The 21,573-nt window shown below is 41.6% G+C and overlaps 1 protein-coding gene and 1 non-coding gene across 10 annotated transcripts in view; both read right to left on the reverse strand.

The window, feature by feature from the left end:
* Nucleotides 1–21,573, reverse strand: part of LOC126101058 (serine/arginine repetitive matrix protein 1-like) — a 158,618-nt gene that overhangs the window by 98,107 nt on the left and 38,938 nt on the right. For all 9 annotated transcript variants that reach the window (XM_049911729.1, XM_049911728.1, XM_049911727.1 and 6 more), the window contains one exon: nucleotides 11,733–11,861. In XM_049911729.1, the coding sequence (XP_049767686.1) occupies nucleotides 11,733–11,861 (129 nt within the window). The remainder of the gene's footprint in view (nucleotides 1–11,732; nucleotides 11,862–21,573) is intronic.
* On the reverse strand, nucleotides 19,984–20,057 carry Trnat-ugu (transfer RNA threonine (anticodon UGU)). The gene has a single exon. It is a non-coding gene; the product is annotated as a tRNA-Thr (tRNA).

The raw sequence follows: 21,573 nt of genomic DNA on the forward strand, positions 1-21,573 counted from the left end.
TATTTTTTCCAATAAGAAAAGTAAACTGGAATGTGCAACGATGATAGCAGCAGCAACAGCAACAACAACAACAACAACAACAACGACAACAACAATTATTAATAAAGTGACAGCTCTACTTTCATTTTCAACCCAACACCGAGACAATGAAATATGACAAAAATATAGAACATAATTGAAACATGAGCAGCCAAAAAATAATACTGAAACTGCTGAAAAATAATACTGATTCCAGCAAAAATCTCCCATAGCCTATTTCTGAACCAAGAATAGCCTTTGTGGATAAACCCAATTACCCAAGAAAGTATTACTATAGGACATACTAATACAAAATTGAGTCAAAATAAAATGACATTTGATATTCAGCAGTAATTATCCTGACGGTGGTGATAGTTTAGTTGGATATTCTATACAGTCTTGACAATACATTGATGACATGGAACAAGTCATTTTAGTAGCTATGTAAGACAAGTGGTCAATACTCCCAAACAAAAAGAAGTCTTGTTTAACACTATTACCTAAAATCTTGAAATACGTACACCTGGTGTTGCTCCTTACAGTGGTCAAGAGTATTTTCTCTGGTGTTTCGGCTGAATATATTTGCAGTTTCGTTATTGTAATGTGTAGCTGGAGTCAGTCCAAACAAATATTGCACATCATATCTTTCACACGACACCAAGTGTTAGTGTGTTTCTTTCTCCCCCAAAATGAGCGAAATTATTTATGAAGTGGGATTTTTCGTCCTGGTTTGATATGACAGTACCAAATTAATCTAGAGTGATATTTATTTTATCAATATGTATTAAAAGGGACAGTAACACACGAAGAACAACAAGTAGTCCAACAGTGAATCACATAATGACCTGCCCCGAGCTGGCTGCTACAGCCATACAGCAGCGCTACACAGTCTTGGCTGAACTACTGGTTATTCTTCAGGTTAATGTTACTATTAATATATATTGATAAAACGAAATGCACTCTAGAATAATTTGGTAATGCTCTACCTAACGAATACATAAAATTTCATTTTAAATCAATTTTGTTTCTAATGGGAAACAAACTGATGCTTTCCACTGACAATGCGAGTTGCAAAAAAGACTTGCGGAGCAATATTTGTTGGGGCTGATGCTAGTATTTTAATGTGACTGCAAGCTACAAAAATTTTATACGGTTCTTTTGCACAATTTAACTTGCCAGTTTCTAAATAAGATTTCTATGGAATAGAGAGTTGCCCAGAACCAACTCAAGTTTGTGTTATTTTAATTTGCCCTTTCTTCACTGCTGAACTGTCAGAATCTGCACAATATCACGAATGTGTCTCTTCTGAGAATGTTTTTCATCAATCTTAAAATTTCTGAATATTCTACTCAGTAATTATTTGTATTCCAGTATTAATATATCACTACTACAAGTAATGTGTGTCTCCTTGTGATCGTTGCAATCAAACTGTCTTCCTCAGTATTAATATATCACTACTACAAGTAATGTGTGTCTCCATGTGATCATTGCAATCAAACTGTCTCCCTTAAGCCACATTAAAAGTTGTTAAATTATTTACAGGCCCTTGCATATTTTCAACTGTCACTTATGTCACCCACAAATTTATAAGGATCCCATGTAAGAAGAAAGTAACTTGAAAATCTTTGGAACAGATAAATGGTCTTGGTTGTGAAACAGGCTTTATTATTTTATGTTTCGCCAATAACACATTTCACGTTGTGTAAGGCATCTTCAGATTGGCTGGCGTAACAGATGTTATTAAACACATATGCTGCCATCCACCCAAATGCCTTAGATTTCAAACACCGCTGTCAATATTTTAAGAGCATTGTGTGGTGACCTAATACAATACTGTGCTGAGTACAAGGGAAGTCACGTTTAAACTGCATAAAAAAAACAGCCTCAGCAGGTAGTTGCCCTTGTAGAGTTTTAAGACTTTTGCGCAATGCCCTTGTAGATTATGTGGCGCAGTCCAAAGGACACCAGAATGGCATCAGGTCCACAGAAATGCACAAAAAAATGTAAACGTGCCAGAAATACAATTTTGCATGTTCTGGCCCTGCACACAGAGTCGAAGATAAAAATATACCATTGTCCATGTTCTGGCTGTGCACATTTAGATCAAAAGTAAAAATAGGTTTATATTTTTTACCTTCAATCTCATTGTGTTTTCACACTGATTAGTGTCTATTGTCACCTTTCACTGTCAGCCCTACTCCCTCAGGTTTCTTCTTGTTCCCCCATACTTTATATGTTCCATTCTTTTTGTGATTTTCCCACATATTTCTGCATTTCCTGTGAATTTTTTCCACATACTTCTACATTATCTACATATTTTTACGCATTTTTATCCTCTGCCGTGGATCCTTTATCCTTCCATCTGGGACAATACAGAAAAGTTTCCTTATCCCTAACCAGAACCCAGTCCCACATACTGTTCCTGTGTTGCTTTGTTTCTGGAATCCCTGAAAAAGGCCTTACCATCAAACTACCCATCTCCAGCTGCAACCCTTCCTTCTACAATAACTCCATTTGTTCACATTCTGCCTGTCCTTAAGCCCTAACCAACTTAGTCCTGCAGAACCATGTGAAACAAGCCCAAACCTCCTTGGAATACTTCCTCTTCATCCTTTAACATTCTTCTGCCGGGCAAATTGCCGTACCCCATCTCTCACACTGAAACACTTTTCTTCCAGGAAATAGAGCAGCATGGACAATGCCACCTCAAAAAACTCTACAACATGTTCAGCTCTGACTCTCGCCTTGAACTACCACAATCCACTACTTCTGCAACAGCCTCCAAACCTCCCCCACATCCCCTCTTAGTTTACAACCCTGACCTTGTAGACCTACTACTTTTACCACACCCTCAAAACCTCCGTCCCACCACCATAGAGAATCCAGAAACTAAACAGACCTGGAACACAGTCATGAATCTTTCCTCTGAAAGCCTCAGTCCCACGGAAGTGTCAGTCTTTTCCAGAGGCCTTACCTTTTGCCTCATTCCCAAATTAAATCATGCTGGACTTGTTGAAGACCTCTTCTTCTACCGCTCCCTAAAACGGAAACACTTTCGTCGCCAATACTGCCAATCAGACTCAGCCCAAAATCAATTTTGAACCCTGCCTGACTCAGTTCACTCTTCCATCCAAACATGATCCACCCCCACTACCCCCAAATCACCCCATTAACTTTTCAAAATTTCTTAATCTTGATCCAAGCCTCACCATAATTCTCCAAACCCCTCAACATGCAAGCTATCCTTACATTCACAGAACAAATTGGAATCCACCATCTAAAATCTGATCCTGACCTTACAATCCGATATGACAAAGGCTCCACCACCGTGGTTTTGAACCACAAGAATTACTTGGTGGAACGGCTCCATCAGTTGTCAGATTCATCCACCAATAAACCCTGCCACAGTGACCCCATTCCACCAGAAACCCAACAGAATCTCTAGGCTCTCCCCAAACCCTTAGGCCCATCCTAGAACCTCTCCAGAACCTCGCCCCTGAATATGTACTCCTCACTTCTATCAATCCCCTCAGTCCCACCTTCTACATGCTTCCTGAAGTCCATAAATCCAACCATCCACGACAACCATTGTGGCCGGTTACTGTGACCCCCACGGAGCGCATCTCCGGTGTCTTAGACCAATACCGGGTGTACGTGAAGTCCAGGAACACTTCCAATTATTTTCTGCACAAGAACTAAACATTGTACAAATGTCATACATATTGCATTGTGAAGAGAAACTCCAAAAGTCTTTTTTACAAACATTCAATATGCGAACGATGAGTGACCCAGAAGACGTCAATACACTAATCAAATTCTTACCATACCCGTCCCAGTGTGGCATCATCGACTGTGGCAGTCACTTCCCGTATTCTCTCCCAGAGCCCTACTGCATCATGTGGTAGAGGCGGTACATACACTAGATCTTTAATGTGTCCCCACGGAAAAAAGGTACACGGAGTGAGATCTGGTGATCGGGGAGGCCATTTCATGAAGCAGCTGTCCCCTTCTAGAGCACGGCCATGTTTGCAACTAACACTAAGTATCGGAAAATTACCAAACTATGCTGTGGCGGTCTACACGGGAAAAAAGAAAAAAAAAAAAAAAAAACTTTCAGGGTTTCTCTTCAAAATGACATATGTATGATATCTGTACAATGTTTGGTTCTTGTGCAATAAATAATTGAAAGTGTTCCCAGACTTTATGTACACACTGTATCTTCACAGCCTATTATCCACAACCTACCCTCCAAAACAGAGGACATTGACCATTTCCTCCACCAACTCTCCTCAGTTATTGTGCCTGCTCATCATTACTGATGCTACCTCTCTTTACACTAACATCCTAATGGCCCGTAACTTTACGGTTATAGAAAACTACTTTTCCCAATGCACAATGGATTCCAAACCTACAACATCCTTCCTGGTCACGACAACCAACTATATCCTCGCCTACAATTCATTCACCTTTCAAGACATCACCTACAAACAAATATGTGGTGTGGCAATGAGCACCCGCATGGCACCATTTTGGGCCTACCCACTCGTGGGTCATCTAGAGGACTCCTTCCTTACAAATCAGTATCCCATATCCCTCACGTGGGTCAGATTAACTTATTACATCTTCATGATCTGGCTCAAGGGTGTGTATATCCTATCCACATTCCTCCAAAACCTCAACATTGTCTCCTCCTACACCCAACAAGCCACCTTCCTTGATGTTGACAAAGATGGCTGCATCAGTACCTCCATCCATATCAAACCCAACAACCACCAGCAATGCATCCACTTCGACAGCTGTCACCCATTCTATGTCAAGAAGTGTGTTCCATATAGCCTAGCCACCTGGGGCTATTACATCAATAGTGATGAGCAGAGCACTCACTCAAAATATACCAAGGGACTCACTGATGCCTCCACAGACTGAAATTATCCTTCCACCCCTGTACAGAAATAGATCTCCCATGCCTTACCTCACCAGTCACCCACTTCCTCCCAAAATTTCGCCATCCAGCAACAACGGAGCATTCCTCTCATGACTCAGTATCATCCACAACTGTATCACCTTCTGATTGCACTTGCTTACACTCTCCCCACCATGTCCCTGTATGCTCACACAAACAGTGCTCTACTGTCTCCCACACCTACCTTGCTATCCCTCCCCTCCCCTCCCCTCTTTCTGGATGAAAGCTTACTTGTTTAGCAGCTTTTTGTTGTGCCTGTCTGTTACTCAACAGCTTCTCTATATGGAGAGTAACACACTGTCCTTTTCATAATACTGTCATTACTACATCCTACATTTTCCAATGTTTGACATGGCAAAGAGTTCATGAAGTACACCTGGAATGACAGGTCTGAAGTGATGCAAATGTTCTAAAGCAACCTACATCCTTTAACAATCAAATGATATAGCAACTTTCCATGCAAGCTGGAAATGTGGATATCATTAAAAGTCTCATATCTTACAGAAGTCAGTTTGTCTTCCATCTTCAAATGTAGACTCTGTGCAGCTGTTTTTACTTTAGAGTTAAGTGTTGATGGGTGGCGTGTATCATCGCAGAATAAAGCTTCCAAGTAATTACGATGCTTTCTTTTTGAATACTTCCAACAGTGCATGGTTTCAAAGTTAATTTTTCTTTAACCAATTAGTTTCAATATGTTAAGCTTAAACGACTTCTTTCTTTTCAAAAATGTAAGCAAATGTCATTTGTGGTATCAATAAATATAGTGTAATTGATAGGACATATTTTAATTTTCAATGTAACACCGAAGAACACTGAGAAATGACCGAAGTTACTATTGAGACATGTTTCCTGTCCCATTGGGCTTGAAAAATTATTATACAGCCCTTTCAACTGTTGTGACATTGCCACACACATTGCATCACTCTTTGGGGAAACCCTATCCTGCAGAAAACGTATTCATTTGCACCAAACAATAGTGTAACTACTTAGCAAACATGAATGACACCAACACATTATCAATATGCTATCACTAGAAATGTATAGCAAATATTGCAAGAAATATTTGATCTAAGATATTTATGCACGAATCAAGATGGTAGGCAAACCACCAAAGTATTTAGGAAACCAACAACAGCAGATATTTTGATATACAGTGAATCTTGTCATCCGAACAGCTACAAGCTCTCTGACTTTTGCTGTCCGACAGACACAGGATTTAAATCCTGATGAATGAGGAACACACAACCACAGAGCTACATGTCATAAAACAGCTAGCCAGAGCTAACTGTTGCCACAAAAACAATGAACAAATTAAATGTGAAGGAGAACACCATGTAGAATACTAAAGCAGTCAAAACTCCATATTTCAGTAATGTTTCTCAGAAAATGGCTAGTATTTTCAAATCTTTTCAAGTCAGTGCTGTATTTAAGAATAATATACTGTGATATAAGCTAAGAACCAATTTGCAATATGAAATCGACAAATATGGGTGCTGATATCTACAAAATTCAATGGAATACCTGTAACACGAGCCATGTAGGTCATTTAAGTTCAAGTAGAAAAAACATAGGCATGCTTTTCAGTTCAGCAATTTCAGAGTCAGTTGTTGGTTGGTTGGTTTTGGGGTTTGATGGGGGCTAAACATCAAGGTCATCAGTCCCCTGTTCCAAACAGACATACTTGTAAAAGGCTTATACAGTAAAAGTGTAACCTCTGCACCCAGAGGGAGGGAACACCAAGGGGTACAGAGCTAAAATGAACACCACAATAACACAAAATAGAGGACACTTAAAAAGAGCAGAGCAAATAGTTGACTAGAGTAAAACAGACTACAGTGGTTGATGGATCAGGCAAAAAGGTCAACCACTCAACCACAAATGAAGAACCTCCAGCTGGAAAGCGTTGATAGAGGTACCAACACAACTTGTTACCATACAAGACACTATTTTGGTATCCATGTCACAATTTAAAGTCGCTGGAGTGGGTGTAGCCTGAGAAATCACGCGACAGCGCCCACACTAGAGTGAGTGATAAAAACCAGCTGCATGGATAAAACATAAAACTGAGTCAGCTATAGAGGCATCATCACCTAGAATTAAAGGAAGTGCAGCTGGTAAATTAAAGGACTGCCGCAAGGGGGCTAAAAGGGGGCAGTCCATCAGAAGATGGACCACTGTCAGCGACACTTGGGCGGGTTCTCACGGCGAAGGAGATAGCTGTGGGTCAACCACGTATGTCCAATTCGGAGACGGCAGGGAACAACTGAGTCCCTACGCGTGCTCCTCAAGGATGAGTTCCATATGACCGTGGAAGACTTTACCATGCGGAGCTTATTTGGCGTGTTCAAGACAGACCATTCAGAGCTCCAGACATTGCGGACATGGCGATGTAGGACTGACCGGAGGTCTCTTTCCACAAGACCAAGCTCCAGGGGTGGCCTGTTTGGCCAACCAATCGACACATTCATTTCCTGGAATGCCGATGTGGCCCGGGGTCCACACAAACGTCGCTGAACGACCACACTCGGCGAGAGCAAAAACAGCATATTGAATACTGCGCACCAAAAGGTCCCGAGAAAAACACTTGTCGAGTGCTTGCAATCCACTCAGGGAGTCACTGCATATGACAAATGACTCCCCAGGGCAGGAAGAAAGGTGAGTGAATGCACGATAAAGAGCAACCAGCTCCGCAGTGAAAACACTGCTCCCACAAGGCAGGGAATGCTGCTCAACATAGTCGCCGTGGATAAGAGCAAACCCAGTGCGTCCATCGACCACAGAACCATCGGTGTAGACTACATCTGCATCGCGAAGTGAGGCAAGAAGAGCCATGATTTGTTGACGAAGACTGGCAGGTGGAACGGAGGACTTGGAGTCGCAGGACAAATCCAAGCAAAGCTGCAAGCGAGAGAGGGACCAAGGAGGGGTAGAAGAAGATGGCCGGAAGGATGGAGGAAGGGGAAAGGACTCGAGTGATGAGAGAAGGGAACGAACGCAGACCGCGATTGGGAGACCTGACCTAGGCCGCCATCGTGGTGAGGGGAGTGCAGAAGATGGAAAAAGGAGCCTGCGGTTTGGGTGGTTGGGCAAGGCATGGACGCTGGCGGTGTAAGACGCAAGCAACTGTTGTCGGCGGAATCTTAGGGGAGGGATTCCAGCTTCTAAAAGAAGGCTAGTCACCGGACTAGTGCGGAAGGCACCTGTGGCCAGTCTGACGCCACACTAGAGAATAAGGTCGAGGATCTGCAACGTCAAAGGTGCTGCTGAGCCTTACACCACACTCCCGTAGTCGAGACGGACTGGATTAAGGCCTTATAGAGCTGCAGGAGGGTTGTTCGTGCAGCCCCCCCCCCCCCCCCCCCTCCAAACAGTGTGGCTGAGGCAGTGAAGGATTTTGAGATGCCGCCAGCACCGTTGTTTAAGCTTGCGAAGATAAGGTGTCCAAGTGAGCTGAGCACCAAACAGCATGCCAAGAAAGCGATGTGTCTCCTCAATACAAAGGAGTTCATTGGCAAGGTAGAGCTCTGGATGGAGGTGGACCATTCGAAGATGACAGAAATGCATCACTCGGGTCTTAGAGGCTGAGAACTGAAAACCATGGTTGGATGCCCAAAAATGTGTCTTACGGATAGCTTCCTGCAGCCGCCGTTCAGCATCACTGATGCTTGGGGAACAAAAGTCATCGGCATATAGAGAGGAACAGACCGATGAGCCCATCGCAGCTGCAAGACCATTAATCGCCACCAAAACGAGGGGAACGCTGAGAACCGAACCCTGCGGGACACCGTTCTCCTGAATTTCAGCTGAGCTAAAATAAGTGCCTACTCTAACCCGAAAGGAGCAATTGGAGAGAAAATTCCAGAGAAAAATCAGAAGTGGACCCCGTAAACCCCATTCGTGCAGCGTAGCAAGGATATGATGGTGCCAGGTGGTATCGTACGTCTTCCGAAGATCGAACAAAACAGCAACTAGATGTTGTCGCCGAGTAAAAGCTGTACGAATAGCCGACTCTAGCGAGACTAAATTGTCGATTGCTGAGCGGCCCTGACGGAAGCCCCCGTTGCTGGGCCAGGAGGCCCGAGCTTTGAGGATCCACATGAGCCGCTGACTCACCATCCATTCTAGGAGTTTGCACATAACATTGGTAAGACTGATAGGGTGATAGCTATCAACCACCAGCGGATCTGCACCAGGTTGCAGCACCGGGAGAGTCAGTTGCAGCCACACACACACACACACACACACACACACACACACATTCTCAAAAGTGGCCATCCCATGTTGGGAATTACTGAGGATCTCGCAATTTTGCATATACAGGATAAAGGCAAGGAATTGTATCTGCTGACAATATACATAGTGTGGGAAACCATAATAGATTAAATGAACAGTTTACAGGTGTTACAAATAACTTTTTTGGAACATTTTCATATCATTTTTAATATCTGCTTATTATTTGGTGGTTTTACAGCCCTCTGTTCATGACGAGATTTGAATTTCTGGGCTACCCGGCATCTCTATTTCTTTGGTATTCTCTTTGGATTTCATGTTACAGTCATGAAGTGCTCACTCAAATTAGGTCTACATTTGTCTGCATGATGTAGTTTCCAGGACAATACACAGGCCATGTACACTATAGTTGGAGTCACGAACAAAGGCAGATGAGCTTAGGCTGCTTCTGCTCATCTATGTCATGCACTCTGTGGCAAACTACGGGTGTTAAGAAGTATTCCATCAGTGTTCTGCTGTGAATGTCATGGCCAATACAAGCATTAAAAATGACTGTAGAGAGTTATCTAGTAAATTTTTATACCACTTCATCTACATCTACAGTGATACTCTGCAAATCACACTTAAGTGCCTAGCGGAGGGTTCACAGAACCACCTTCACAATAATTCACTATTATTCCAATCTCAAACAGCGCATGGAAAAAAAAAAAAAAAAAATTAAATTAAATTAAAAAAAAAAGCACCTATATCTTTCGGTGTGAGCTCCGATTTCCCTTATTTTATTATGATAATCATTTCTCTACGTAGGGCAGTGTCAACAGAACAGTTTCACATTCAGAAGGGAAAGTTAGTGACTGAAATTTTGGTAGAACATTCCACCCCAACGCAAAACCCATTTGTTTTAATGATGTCCTCCCCAAATCTTGTTTCATGTTAGTGGGATAATACAGAATGTGCTGTTGTTCTTTGAACTTTCTCAATGTAATCCGTTCACCCTATCTGGTAAGGATCCCAGACGGTGCAGCAGTACTCCAAAAGATGATGAACAAGCATAGTGTAGGCAGCCTCTTCAGTAGATCCGTTACATTTTTCAAGTATTCTCCCAATAAAACTCAGTCTTCGGTTTGCCTTCCCTACCTTTCTACATGTTCTTTCCAATTTAAGTTGCTTGTTATTGTGATTCCTAGATATTTAGTTGAATTTACGGCTTTCAAATTTGACTGATTCATCTTGTAACCGAAGTTTAATGGATACCTTTTCGCACTCGTGGGGATGACCTCACACTTTTCATTGTTTAAGGTCTATTACCAATTTTTACACCATAGAAGTATCTTGTTGCGAGGCGTCATGGCTGATGGTGGTGGTAAGTGACAAATTCTGGATAAGCAAGCAAGAGATAATTTGCATACTTTCTTCAAGCTCAGAGTATGTATATGCACTTGCCGCAAGCCAGGGCGGGGAACCGGCAACAATGCAAACCTCTCCTGTGTCTTGAGCTTCATTAATCACCACCATTCCTGGATCAAACTGCAATAGCTGTTACTATGAAGCTGCCAGTATCCAGGACAACACATGAAACTATATTTTAATTTATTGTATCTGTTTAGGGTTACGTGCACGTACATCGTAAGAGGACACGGCTGCATGTGAAATAGCCACATCAATTTTATAATTATTATTTTTATTGCTCTTGATTACACTTAATGACTGTTTATAGATTCTTGTACGGTTATTCTGAGGATGAAGGCTTGACTTTCAAGAAGCATAAATTCTAGTGTTTTTTACACTGTAAATAGTTGGCTGAGCCAACATTTTATCACTAACCGAAGTATAATCACTAGCCGACACACACAATGATGTCAAGGAAGTCACTGTTGAACCACTGGACAACATACTGCTGGAACATCAATTCTTTTAAGTTGATGTCAAAATCACTAACAAACGATTCAAATTAAAAAATGCCTGGTAATTAGAATGGTGACAACCCAACACTCGCAGTACGAAGAAGTAGTTCAACAAATAGGAACAAAAATGGCTGAGTGAACTATTGGTTGAAGGGACCAAACGAAATAATATGACATTAGCAACAAAATCTATTTTACTCTACAACTGATACAGCATGCATGTCATTGTTCAAGTGGTTTTGAAGTATTTTATTATGTATCATGCTAACCATATCGTAATGTCCTGTAAGATTTGGCAACTCACTGTCTTTCTGTGTGTGTAAGATGATGAAATTGAGCGTGGTCTGTCCTTGCCCAGAACAGTTGATGAACAGTAGAGAAAATCACTGTGCCAAATATTACAGCATGGCTCAACCTAAGGATCACTAGACATGCAAAGACACCCCAAAACTAATTTTAAAATGTCATGTATACAAAAATCATTTGTGGAATGAAGCTGTAAGTTATCTCCTTGCAGTTACCTTGCAGAAAGGATGTTTATTTCTTTTGTTTTCCTCCAGAGGAATTGAGAATAATGACTAATCTAGGTGGCAAGGTATACCATCTAGTTTACTTACATTTTTGGAAGCTCAATGTTTGGTTCCTCTCCTGGTGGAGGTGGTTCTGGAGAGGATGAAGGTTCCCTTTTAGTATGACCATTTCCACTGTGGGAATTTGAAATCTTTGATAGTGGTGGTGATTCTGATCTGAAAATAGAGGTAAATTTATTTTACAGGACCACGTTACACACACAACATTTACAAGCTTTAATGATTTGAGGTAGCTCTTTAAATCACTGTTGATTATCCATAAAAAAAAAATCTAGAGTAGGTGACCACTCACCTTTAGCAGACTACTGTATGGCACACACACGCACATATCTAACAGAACCCAGTATTAACCAGCTTTCAAGCCCTGGCTCTTATGAAAAAACTATGCACATTCACACAGAAACAGCCATACACATACTTATTACTGTGGTGACATTTGTTATCATAGAGCTGTTTGCTAGAGTTATGTATGTAGTGAGGGGACAGGGAAGTATGAACAAGGTAAGGTGGGTAACAAAGTAGAGCAATGCAAAAGTGGATTTGTAAACAACAGACCCCACCCCACACACACACACACACACACACACACACACACACACACACACACACAGACACAGAGAGAGAGAGAGAGAGAGAGAGAGAGAGAGAGAGAGAGAGAGAGAATAAAATTAAGAATGGAGGCCAAAACAGACTTTTTCTGAATACTAACCTGTAAATACCTGAAGACAAACAAATTACTGGGAACATTTAGCGCAGTGTATATTCAACTCAATTGAAAAAGAAAGATGCAGTGTATATTCCATTCAATTGAAAAAGAAAGATATCTCCAATATCAGAAGTAAGTATATATCATGCATATGTTATACTAATAAGACAACACTATGGATGGATAGATCTGTGGAGAACAAATATGAATCACTCATGCACTCACATAGTACAGTGAAACAGGTTGCTACCCTCTGGCATTACGGCTGACACACAGACAGACAGACTTTTACATGACGGTACTGAGCGTAGGGTTATGTCCTTAGGATGGATAGGATGTGTGACTGCTGTGTACGGACACAGGAGGAGCTGGCCACTGTTCGAGAACAGCTGAGCGTGTTGATGGCCGCGGTCAGCCGTCTTCAGGCTGCTGCCTCGGAGTGTAGCGGCAGTGGGGAGTCTGGTGCGTCGCAAGGTACACCCCAGGTGTTACATATTTCACCCACTGTCCCTGCTGTCGAGACATCTTCGCGGGTACTGGGCGCGGTTGGACCACCCTCTCCCCAAGGGGAGTGGCGGGTTCAGCGGCGTTCACGGCGCAAGAGCCGGAGGCTGGCCGTGTGGCATCGCCCGCTCTGCCTGTGAGTGGACATGTGGCTGCTCCTTCAGCAACGTCCGAGCAGGCACACGGGGGGAGGGGTTTATTAGTTATTGGGAGCTCCAACGTTAGGCGGGTGATGGAGCCCCTTAGGGAAATAGCGGGAAGGTCGGGGAAGAAGGCCAGTGTTCACTCTGTCTGCTTGCCGGGGGGTCTCATCCGAGATGTGGACGAGGCCCTACCGGCGGCAAAAGAGAGCACTGGGTGCACCCGACTGCAAATCGTTGCTCATGTCGGCACCAATGACTCCTGCCGTCTGGGTTCAGAGGTCATCCTCAGTTCGTACAGGCGGTTGGCCTGTTGGTGAAGGCAGAAAGCCTCGCTCGCGGGGTGAAATCAGAGCTAACTATTTGTAGTATCGTTCCCAGAACCGATCGCAGTCCTCTGGTTTGGAGCCGAGTGGAAGGCTTAAACCAGAGGCTCAGATGATTCTGCGGAGATCTGGGGTGCAAATTTCTCGACCTCCGCTATCGGGTGGAGAAATGTAGGGTCCCCCTGAATAGGTCAGGCGTGCACTACACGCCGGAAGCGGCTACAAGGGTAGCGAAGTACGTGTGGAGTGCACATGGGGGTTTTTTAGGTTAGAGAATCCCCTCCCTAGGCCTGACAAGACGCCTCCTGAGACGCGGCAAGGTAGGAGTAGGCAAAATGCAACAGGGAATAACAATATTAATGTGCTAATAGTAGACTGCAGGAGCGTCTACAGAAAGGTCCCAGAACTGCTCTCATTAATAAACGGTCACAATGTCCATATAGTAATAGGGACAGAAAGTTGGCTGAAACCAGACGTAAACAGTAATGAAATCCTAAACTCAGATTGGAATGTATACCGCAGAGACAGGCTGGACAGTGAAGGGGGAGGCGTGTTTATAGCGATAAGAAGTGCAATAGTATCGAAGGAAATTGACGGAGATCCGAAATGTGAAATGATTTGGGTGAAGGTCACGGTTAAAGCAGGCTCAGACATGGTAATTGGATGTCTCTATAGGCCCCCTGGCTCAGCAGCTGTTGTGGCTGAGCACCTGAAGGATAATTTGGAAAATATTTCGAGTAGACTTCCCCACCACGTTATAGTTCTGGGTGGAGATTTTAATTTTCCGGATATAGACTGGGAGACTCAGACGTTCATAACGGGTGGCAGGGACAAAGAATCCAGTGAAATTTTTTTAAAAGCTTTATCTGAAAACTACCTTGAGCAGTTAAACAGAGAACCGACTCGTGGCGATAACATATTAGACCTTCTGGTGACAAACAGACCCGAACTATTTGAAAAAGTTAACGCAGAACGGGGAATCAGCGATCATAAAGCGGTTACGGCATCGATGATTTCAGCCGTAAATAGGAATATTAAAAAGGGTAGGAAGACTTTTCTGTTTAGAAAAAGTGACAAAAAGCAGATTTCAGAGTACCTGTTGGCTCAACACAAAAGTTTTGTCAAGTACAGATAGTGTTGAGGATCAGTGGACAAAGTTCAAAACCAAAGTTCTATGTACTGACTTCGCAGAAAATCCTAAGAAATTTTGGTCTTATGTCAAAGCGGTGGGTGGATCAAAACAAAATGTCCAGACACTGTGACCAAAATGGTACTGAAACAGAGGATGACAGACTAAAGGCCGAAATACTAAATGTCTTTTTCCAAAATTGTTTCACAGATGAAGATTGCACTTTAGTTCCTTCTCTAGATTGTCGCACAGATGACAAAATGGTAGATATCGAAATAGACGACAGAGGGATAGAGAAACAATTAAAATCGCTCAAAAGAGGAAAGGCCTCTGGACCTGATGGGATACCAGTTCAATTTTACACAGAGTACGCGAAGGAACTTGCACCCCTTCTTGCAGCGGTGTACCGTAGGTCTCTAGAAGAGTGTAGCATTCCAAAGGATTGGAAAAGGGCACAGGTCATCCCCGTTTTCAAGAAGGGACGTCGAACAGATGTGCAGAACTATAGACCTATATCTCTAACGTCGATCAGTTGTAGAATTTTGGAACACGTATTGTGTTCGAGTATAATGACTTTTCTGGAGACTAGAAATCTACTCTGTAGGAATCAGCATGGGTTTCAAAAAAGACGGTCACGTGAAACCCAGCTCGCGCTATTCGTCCACGACACTCAGAGGGCCATAGACACGGGTTCACAGGTAGATGCCGTGTTTCTTGACTTCCGCAAGGCGTTCGATACAGTTCCCCACAGTCGTTTAATGAACAAAGTAAGAGCATATGGACTATCAGACCAATTGTGTGATTGGATTGAGGAGTTCCTAGATAACAGGACGCAGCATGTCATTCTCGATGGAGAGAAGTCTTCCGAAGTAAGAGTGATTTCAGGTGTGCCACAGGCGAGTGTCATAGGACCATTGCTATTCACAATACACATAAATGACCTGGTGGATGACATCGGAAGTTCACTGAGGCTTTTTGCAGATGATGCTGTGGTGTATCGAGAGGTTGTAACAATGGAAAATTGTACTGAAATGCAGGAGGATCTGCAGCGAATTGACGCATGGTGCAGGGAATGGCAATTGTATCTCAATGTAGACAAGTGTAATGTGCTGCGAATACACAGAAAGATAGATCCTTTATCATTTAGCTACAAAATAGCAGGTCAGCAACTGGAAGCAGTTAATACCATAAATTATCTGGGAGTACGCATTAGGAGTGATTTAAAATGGAATGATCATATAAAGTTGATTGTCGGTAAAGCACATGCCAGACTGAGATTCATTGGAAGAATCCTAAGGAAATGCAATCCGAAAACAAAGGAAGTAGGTTACAGTACGCTTGTTCGCCCACTGCTTGAATACTGCTCAGCAGTATGGGATCCGTACCAGATAGGGTTGATAGAAGATATAGAGAAGATCCAACGGAGAGCAGCGCGCTTCGTTACAGGATCATTTAGTAATCGCGAGAGCGTTACGGAGATGATAGATGAACTCCAGTGGAAGACTCTGCAGGAGAGACGCTCAATAGCTCGGTACGGGCTTTTGTCAAAGTTTCGAGAACATACCTTCACCGAAGAGTCAAGCAGTATATTGCTCCCTCCTACGTATATCTCGCGAAGAGACCATGAGGATAAAATCAGAGAGATTAAAGCCCACACAGAGGCATACCGACAATCCTTCTTTCCACGAACAATACGAGACTGGAATAGAAGGGAGAACCGATAGAGGTACTCAAGGTACCCTCCGCCACACACCGTCAGGTGGCTTGCGGAGTATGGATGTAGATGTAGATGTAAATGCTGTTCATGTGTCCTACCAAACTCTTCTGGCCTGCCAGACTAGTGTACTGTCAGTAAACTCCAGATTCTTTAAAGAATGTTACTCCCAGGCATAAAAGAGCTTTAAATTTCTGATTGCTGGACAACTGAATAGATGTATTAATTGGCATTAAGCATGTAAGGGAGAAAAAGTTTACAGAAGATCTGAAATTGCGTGTGAAGTTTGCTGGAAGTCACTGGATAAATGCAGTCCAAGTAATTTGTGCACCACTGAATAACACTACCTCTAGACATATACAGTTTATGATTTAAATATTTGATTTCATGTGTTAAATCTTTAACATAAGGTAATATCTCTTAGTTAACCATGACAATTTTGAACTTTTAAATTCACTCAATAATTATATGAAATACTGAAAAATCAAAGTTTTTCTGGACGTGGAAACTATTAGATAGGCAACCTGCAACAGGAAATGCCATGAATCCAATTAGTTGCTTAGCAATAAAGAAAGAGTTGCTGGACACTCTATTCCTGCATGTTCATATCTGAGTGACAATATTGAAAATGATGGACAGAAGGAACTAAGGCAATTAATTCAGACCACGATGCACACACAGGAACTTCTGTGCCAACAACTTCCTACATAAAGTTAGCCTAAAGTGGCAATGACATGGACCTTAGGAACCCAATAGATTCCATTATGTCGAACAATGGAAACTACAGGTAGGAATGTGAACAATGTAGGAAAAGATAGATCGCTACTAACTGTAAAGGACACACATTAAGCTGCAGACAGACACAATTAAAAGACACTTACACAAAGCTTTTAGCCACAGCCTTCATCAGCAAAATAGAAACACACACCATTCATACATGCAAGCAAGCACGCATAACCACCAACTACAGCATCTCTGATCGAGATGCACACATGACCACCACCTCCCTCTCGTACTGAGATACTAGAGGTGGTGGTCATGTGTGCATGAGGTGTGCTTCCTTGTGTGTACAAATGGTGTGTGTTTCTCTTTAGCTGATGAAGCTGTGGCCAAAAGCTCCAAGTGTCTTAACTGTGCCTGTCTGCAGCGTAAAGTGCCTTCTTTATGGAGAGTTTCCATTTTGTTTTATTCTGGGGCACAAAACTGCAAGAAAATGCATTGATAGTTGTGAATCCACTGTGCGACCAGTTTCTCTCTTAAAGATGATCATCAGGCCACAAAATATAATATTAAAAATTTAAGACTTTTTGGTCTTATTATCTTATAGACAAACTGGTAGCACAATAAGAAAAATTAACTTGTAGGTGTGAATGTGTCTTAGCAGGTGTCAAGGTGTTTATCAAAATGATTTTCATAAAATATGCTACAGTTGTGGAGAATGGCCTGTGGAAAATACAGTAAACTGTAGAAATTAGGGTCTGAAGATAGGTTAGTGAAGTTGAATGACTAGTTAAGTAAGATCAAATAGGATGTAACATTGTTATAAGTGCAGTAAAAAATGGAAGATCAACCAAATTAGCATCAGGAACATGTGTAAGCACAACAGAATAAAGCATGAATTAGTAGATTTACTGTGAATAACAACATGTTAGTTTTTAAAAAAAGAGGCTATGTGGTTGCCATATCTCTTAAGCAATTATGGACTAAGTGGCAGAATGAGAATAAACACAAAGCTAAAAAGTGGACTAATCAGATAAAATGTCAGAAATAGATTATAACAATTTACTTACCAATAGGGAGTAGCGACCAAATCAGAAATCGTGTTGCAAAAGTTGTTTCCAGAAATATGAATAAAAGTGTAATTGGTAAGGACCAGAAAATATATCATCTACTTTTGGCAAAATCTAAATGTAATTCCCCTATTCTGGTAAACAAATAGAAGCACACATTTAAAATGTTCTCATGCTAGACAAGTGAAGACAAAGTCTTCAGGATTTGAAACTGACTTGACTAAGTATCAATTGAGGAACTACCTGACTGGAATGTTTGCTTTTGTAAAAATTTCCAACAGGTTTTTTTTTCCAAAATCCTGCTCAATTCAGTGATTATAAAATGTACAGAACATTAATTTTGACCTTTTGTAGACATCCACAGCCATGCGACCCATACTTGACAGCACTACAGGTCAAATCAACAAGGCACTTACTGTAGAATTAGATCTGCAAGCAACTCTATAGGAAAGTCAGGGGAAGAATTTCGCCATGGTTGAAATGTGTGTCACTTTTTTTCCAATTGCTACAGTGCAAAGGGCGGACAATATAAACTGCTAGATAGCCATGAGCATAAACACAGTAGAATTTTGACCATCAGATAGAAGAGGAGCGGTGTGGGGAAACAAGTTCACCCTCATCTTGCAGGGCAGCAGCCAACACTCATGTTCTGTGAAAGCAGAACTGATACACTGTCACAAGTGTCAATGCTGTCTGGTAATGCGAGGGTTGTAGTCGAAATCCTTGATGGATCACAATTAGCTATTTCACTTCTTTCAAAAAAAGAAAAGAATGAGCAATGCACAACACACAGCATTCAAGAACAGCTAACGAACAACTGTTCCTTGAGGTTGGGGAGTACTGTTAACAAGGCAGTTGTGGCCTGAGCTATAGCAGTAGTCGACACAACCACAGTTCAAAACAGCCTTGACTTAACTGCCTAAGTTAAAAACTTCCAAATTATACCAACTTTTGAATTTGAGCAAATTAACAATTGTATGCATTTCTTTGTTGCAAATGCTAGTTCCCACATCTGAGTAATATGTTGCATTATGTGATGTGTATCTTAAGCAGACCATTCAAATACCCACAATAGGCATGGTAGCAAAGCTTCAAGCACACTGATACATTGACGCATTCGTGAACTTTTTATATTTCAAACATGTCCTTATGCACATTACCTCTCCAACTGGGTTTTGTCAGATGATGTGCAATACCAATAACCGAAAACTGGTTACATTTTCAATATTTATAAGTGGTAAATAAAACTATTTCAAACTATCTCCAACAAAAAAGTTAATCTGGATACAATTTGCTATGAAATAGCAAGTAATAGGAAATTTTAGGTTTTTGCATTTTTAGCAGAAATCTCATCTATATTCACATTCACTGCAAAATGAAAAAGATTTCTCTTCCCTAGTTTTCAATTATGAAACCATTAATGACAGGATCACCTCTATCAGGTTGAATGCTTCTTCATGTAAAGTCCACATCATTCAGGCCATTGCCCCTACTGCTGCAGCATTGGATGAGGAGATAGAAGAGTTCTATGAACAACAGTAAGAAGTCCTTAGGAAGGTCCCTAACTAACAACAGGCAATGATACTAAAACTGGAGATACTACCCTACACATGCACTTACAATCTGTGGTTGGTCCTAAGTCTAGGCAAGAGAAATAAATAAAGCAGGTATGAGGGTACACAGAAATATAAAAATATAATGCCTCAGAATTTATGAGAAAACTCTTAAAGTACCTTAAATAAAATAAACCCTGTTAACATTCTATATCTTTATTAATCATGCCTACATTATTTATTTCTCAACATAGTAACCTCGGTGACCAACACATCTCTCCCAAGCAAGGCATCAAAACTGATTCTTTCTGCTCGTTTTGTTGTATACTACAACAAAAAATGCTGTTACAATGAAATGAACACCATTAGCTGCTTACAGGCATTGACATACGTCAACGGGGACAATTGAAAATGTGTTCCCCGACCGGGAGTCGAACCCGGGATCTCCAGCATACATGGCAGATGCTCTATCCATCTGAGCCACCGAGGACACACAGGCTAGTGCGACTGCAGGGATTTACAGATACCATCTTAGTATAAAAATACAGTTGTTGATACTGTTGCTGTTGAATGTTTGACTTTGATGACAGAGCAACAATCTCACCTCTGCTTGCACCATTTCATCACTAGCAAAGTGAAGTCCTCAAAGAAGTTCTTATAAGTTTTGGAAACATGAAAATCAGATGGGTCCAAATCGGGATTGTATGGAGAATGATCAACAACAGTGAACTCAAAACACTGCAATGTTGCATATGTTGGTGCACTCGTGTATGGTCTGGCATTGTAATGCTGAAAGACAAACTTTTCAAATTCCAAACTTGATTACAGCACACTGTTTCTCACACACCAATGTAGTTATGTTGCACTCTTGCCATATTACACATACAATTCTGAGCCCTCTAGGGGCAGACAGATACAAATATGTAGATATGGGGAATAAATTTGTAGAGATGTCACATGATGCTAGTAATAAGAAACCCAGCTGACTTCATCCTAGTGCGAAACTTCATTTCAGTCTTGGGTTTTTAAGATCTTCCCTCTTGCTGACTGCAGTAGTGATCACATTCTGCTGCCATGAAAATGTGGGTTAAGCTCAAATCCAACAAGAAGAATGGCCACATAGTGCAAAAGATCCCAGGATATTACAGCTCACACTACAATTGACTTGACAGAGAAGCAGTCTGAAGAAAACTGGTATCCGCACCATGCAGGATCAAGACAGATGTAAGAACCTACGCAGAGAAATAAAACTGAATTATTGGAAGGATGGTTCACACTTCATTCACAGCAACTGTGATACAATAGAACAACATTGTATCACAATCAAGCACATGATCTCTTCAAGTAACTCTACAGCATCACCAGTGAATTTAATTCTAGGGCGTGAGAGTTAGATTATAAGAAAGCAAGTCTATCAGAGACAAGGAAGACATCATTCCGAGATGGAAACAGTGATGTGAAAGCAATTTAACAACTAGCTTCAAAATCTACAATATTATTCAGTGAAACAGTGAAAGCAAATTCAAAGTCTGAAGAACTATAAATCCCATGGTCTAGACAGTGTATCTGCTGAGATAATCAAAGACATGGGACAGGAGGGAGATGATGTGCTGCATTCATTGCTTACAGGAATATGGGAAACTGGTTATTGGTCAGAAAACTGGCATATGTCTCTCTTTATCGCCACACAATAAAAAGTCCATCAGGAACAACTCCAACTTCTGAACTATTGCTCTTACATCCCGTACAACCAAAATTTTGCTCTACACCTTAAACCAGCATCTGAAGCCATACATTCAGCCTTGCATATACACAGAAAAAAAGAAGAAAAAAAACAGCTTTTGTTGAAGGAAAAGGAAGTCATTAACAGATCTTCCATGCATGACAAATAGCTGAGAAATCACGAGAGTTCTCTGTTCCTATTTTCATCTGCTTCCCTAACTAAAGGAAAGTGTTTGACTGTGTTGTCTGGGAAAAGTCGTAGCTGGTACTTGCAGAGTTTGGAG

Source organism: Schistocerca cancellata, chromosome 9, assembly GCF_023864275.1.
Source record: "Schistocerca cancellata isolate TAMUIC-IGC-003103 chromosome 9, iqSchCanc2.1, whole genome shotgun sequence".
In the NCBI taxonomy this organism is placed as follows: Eukaryota; Metazoa; Arthropoda; class Insecta; order Orthoptera; family Acrididae; genus Schistocerca; species Schistocerca cancellata.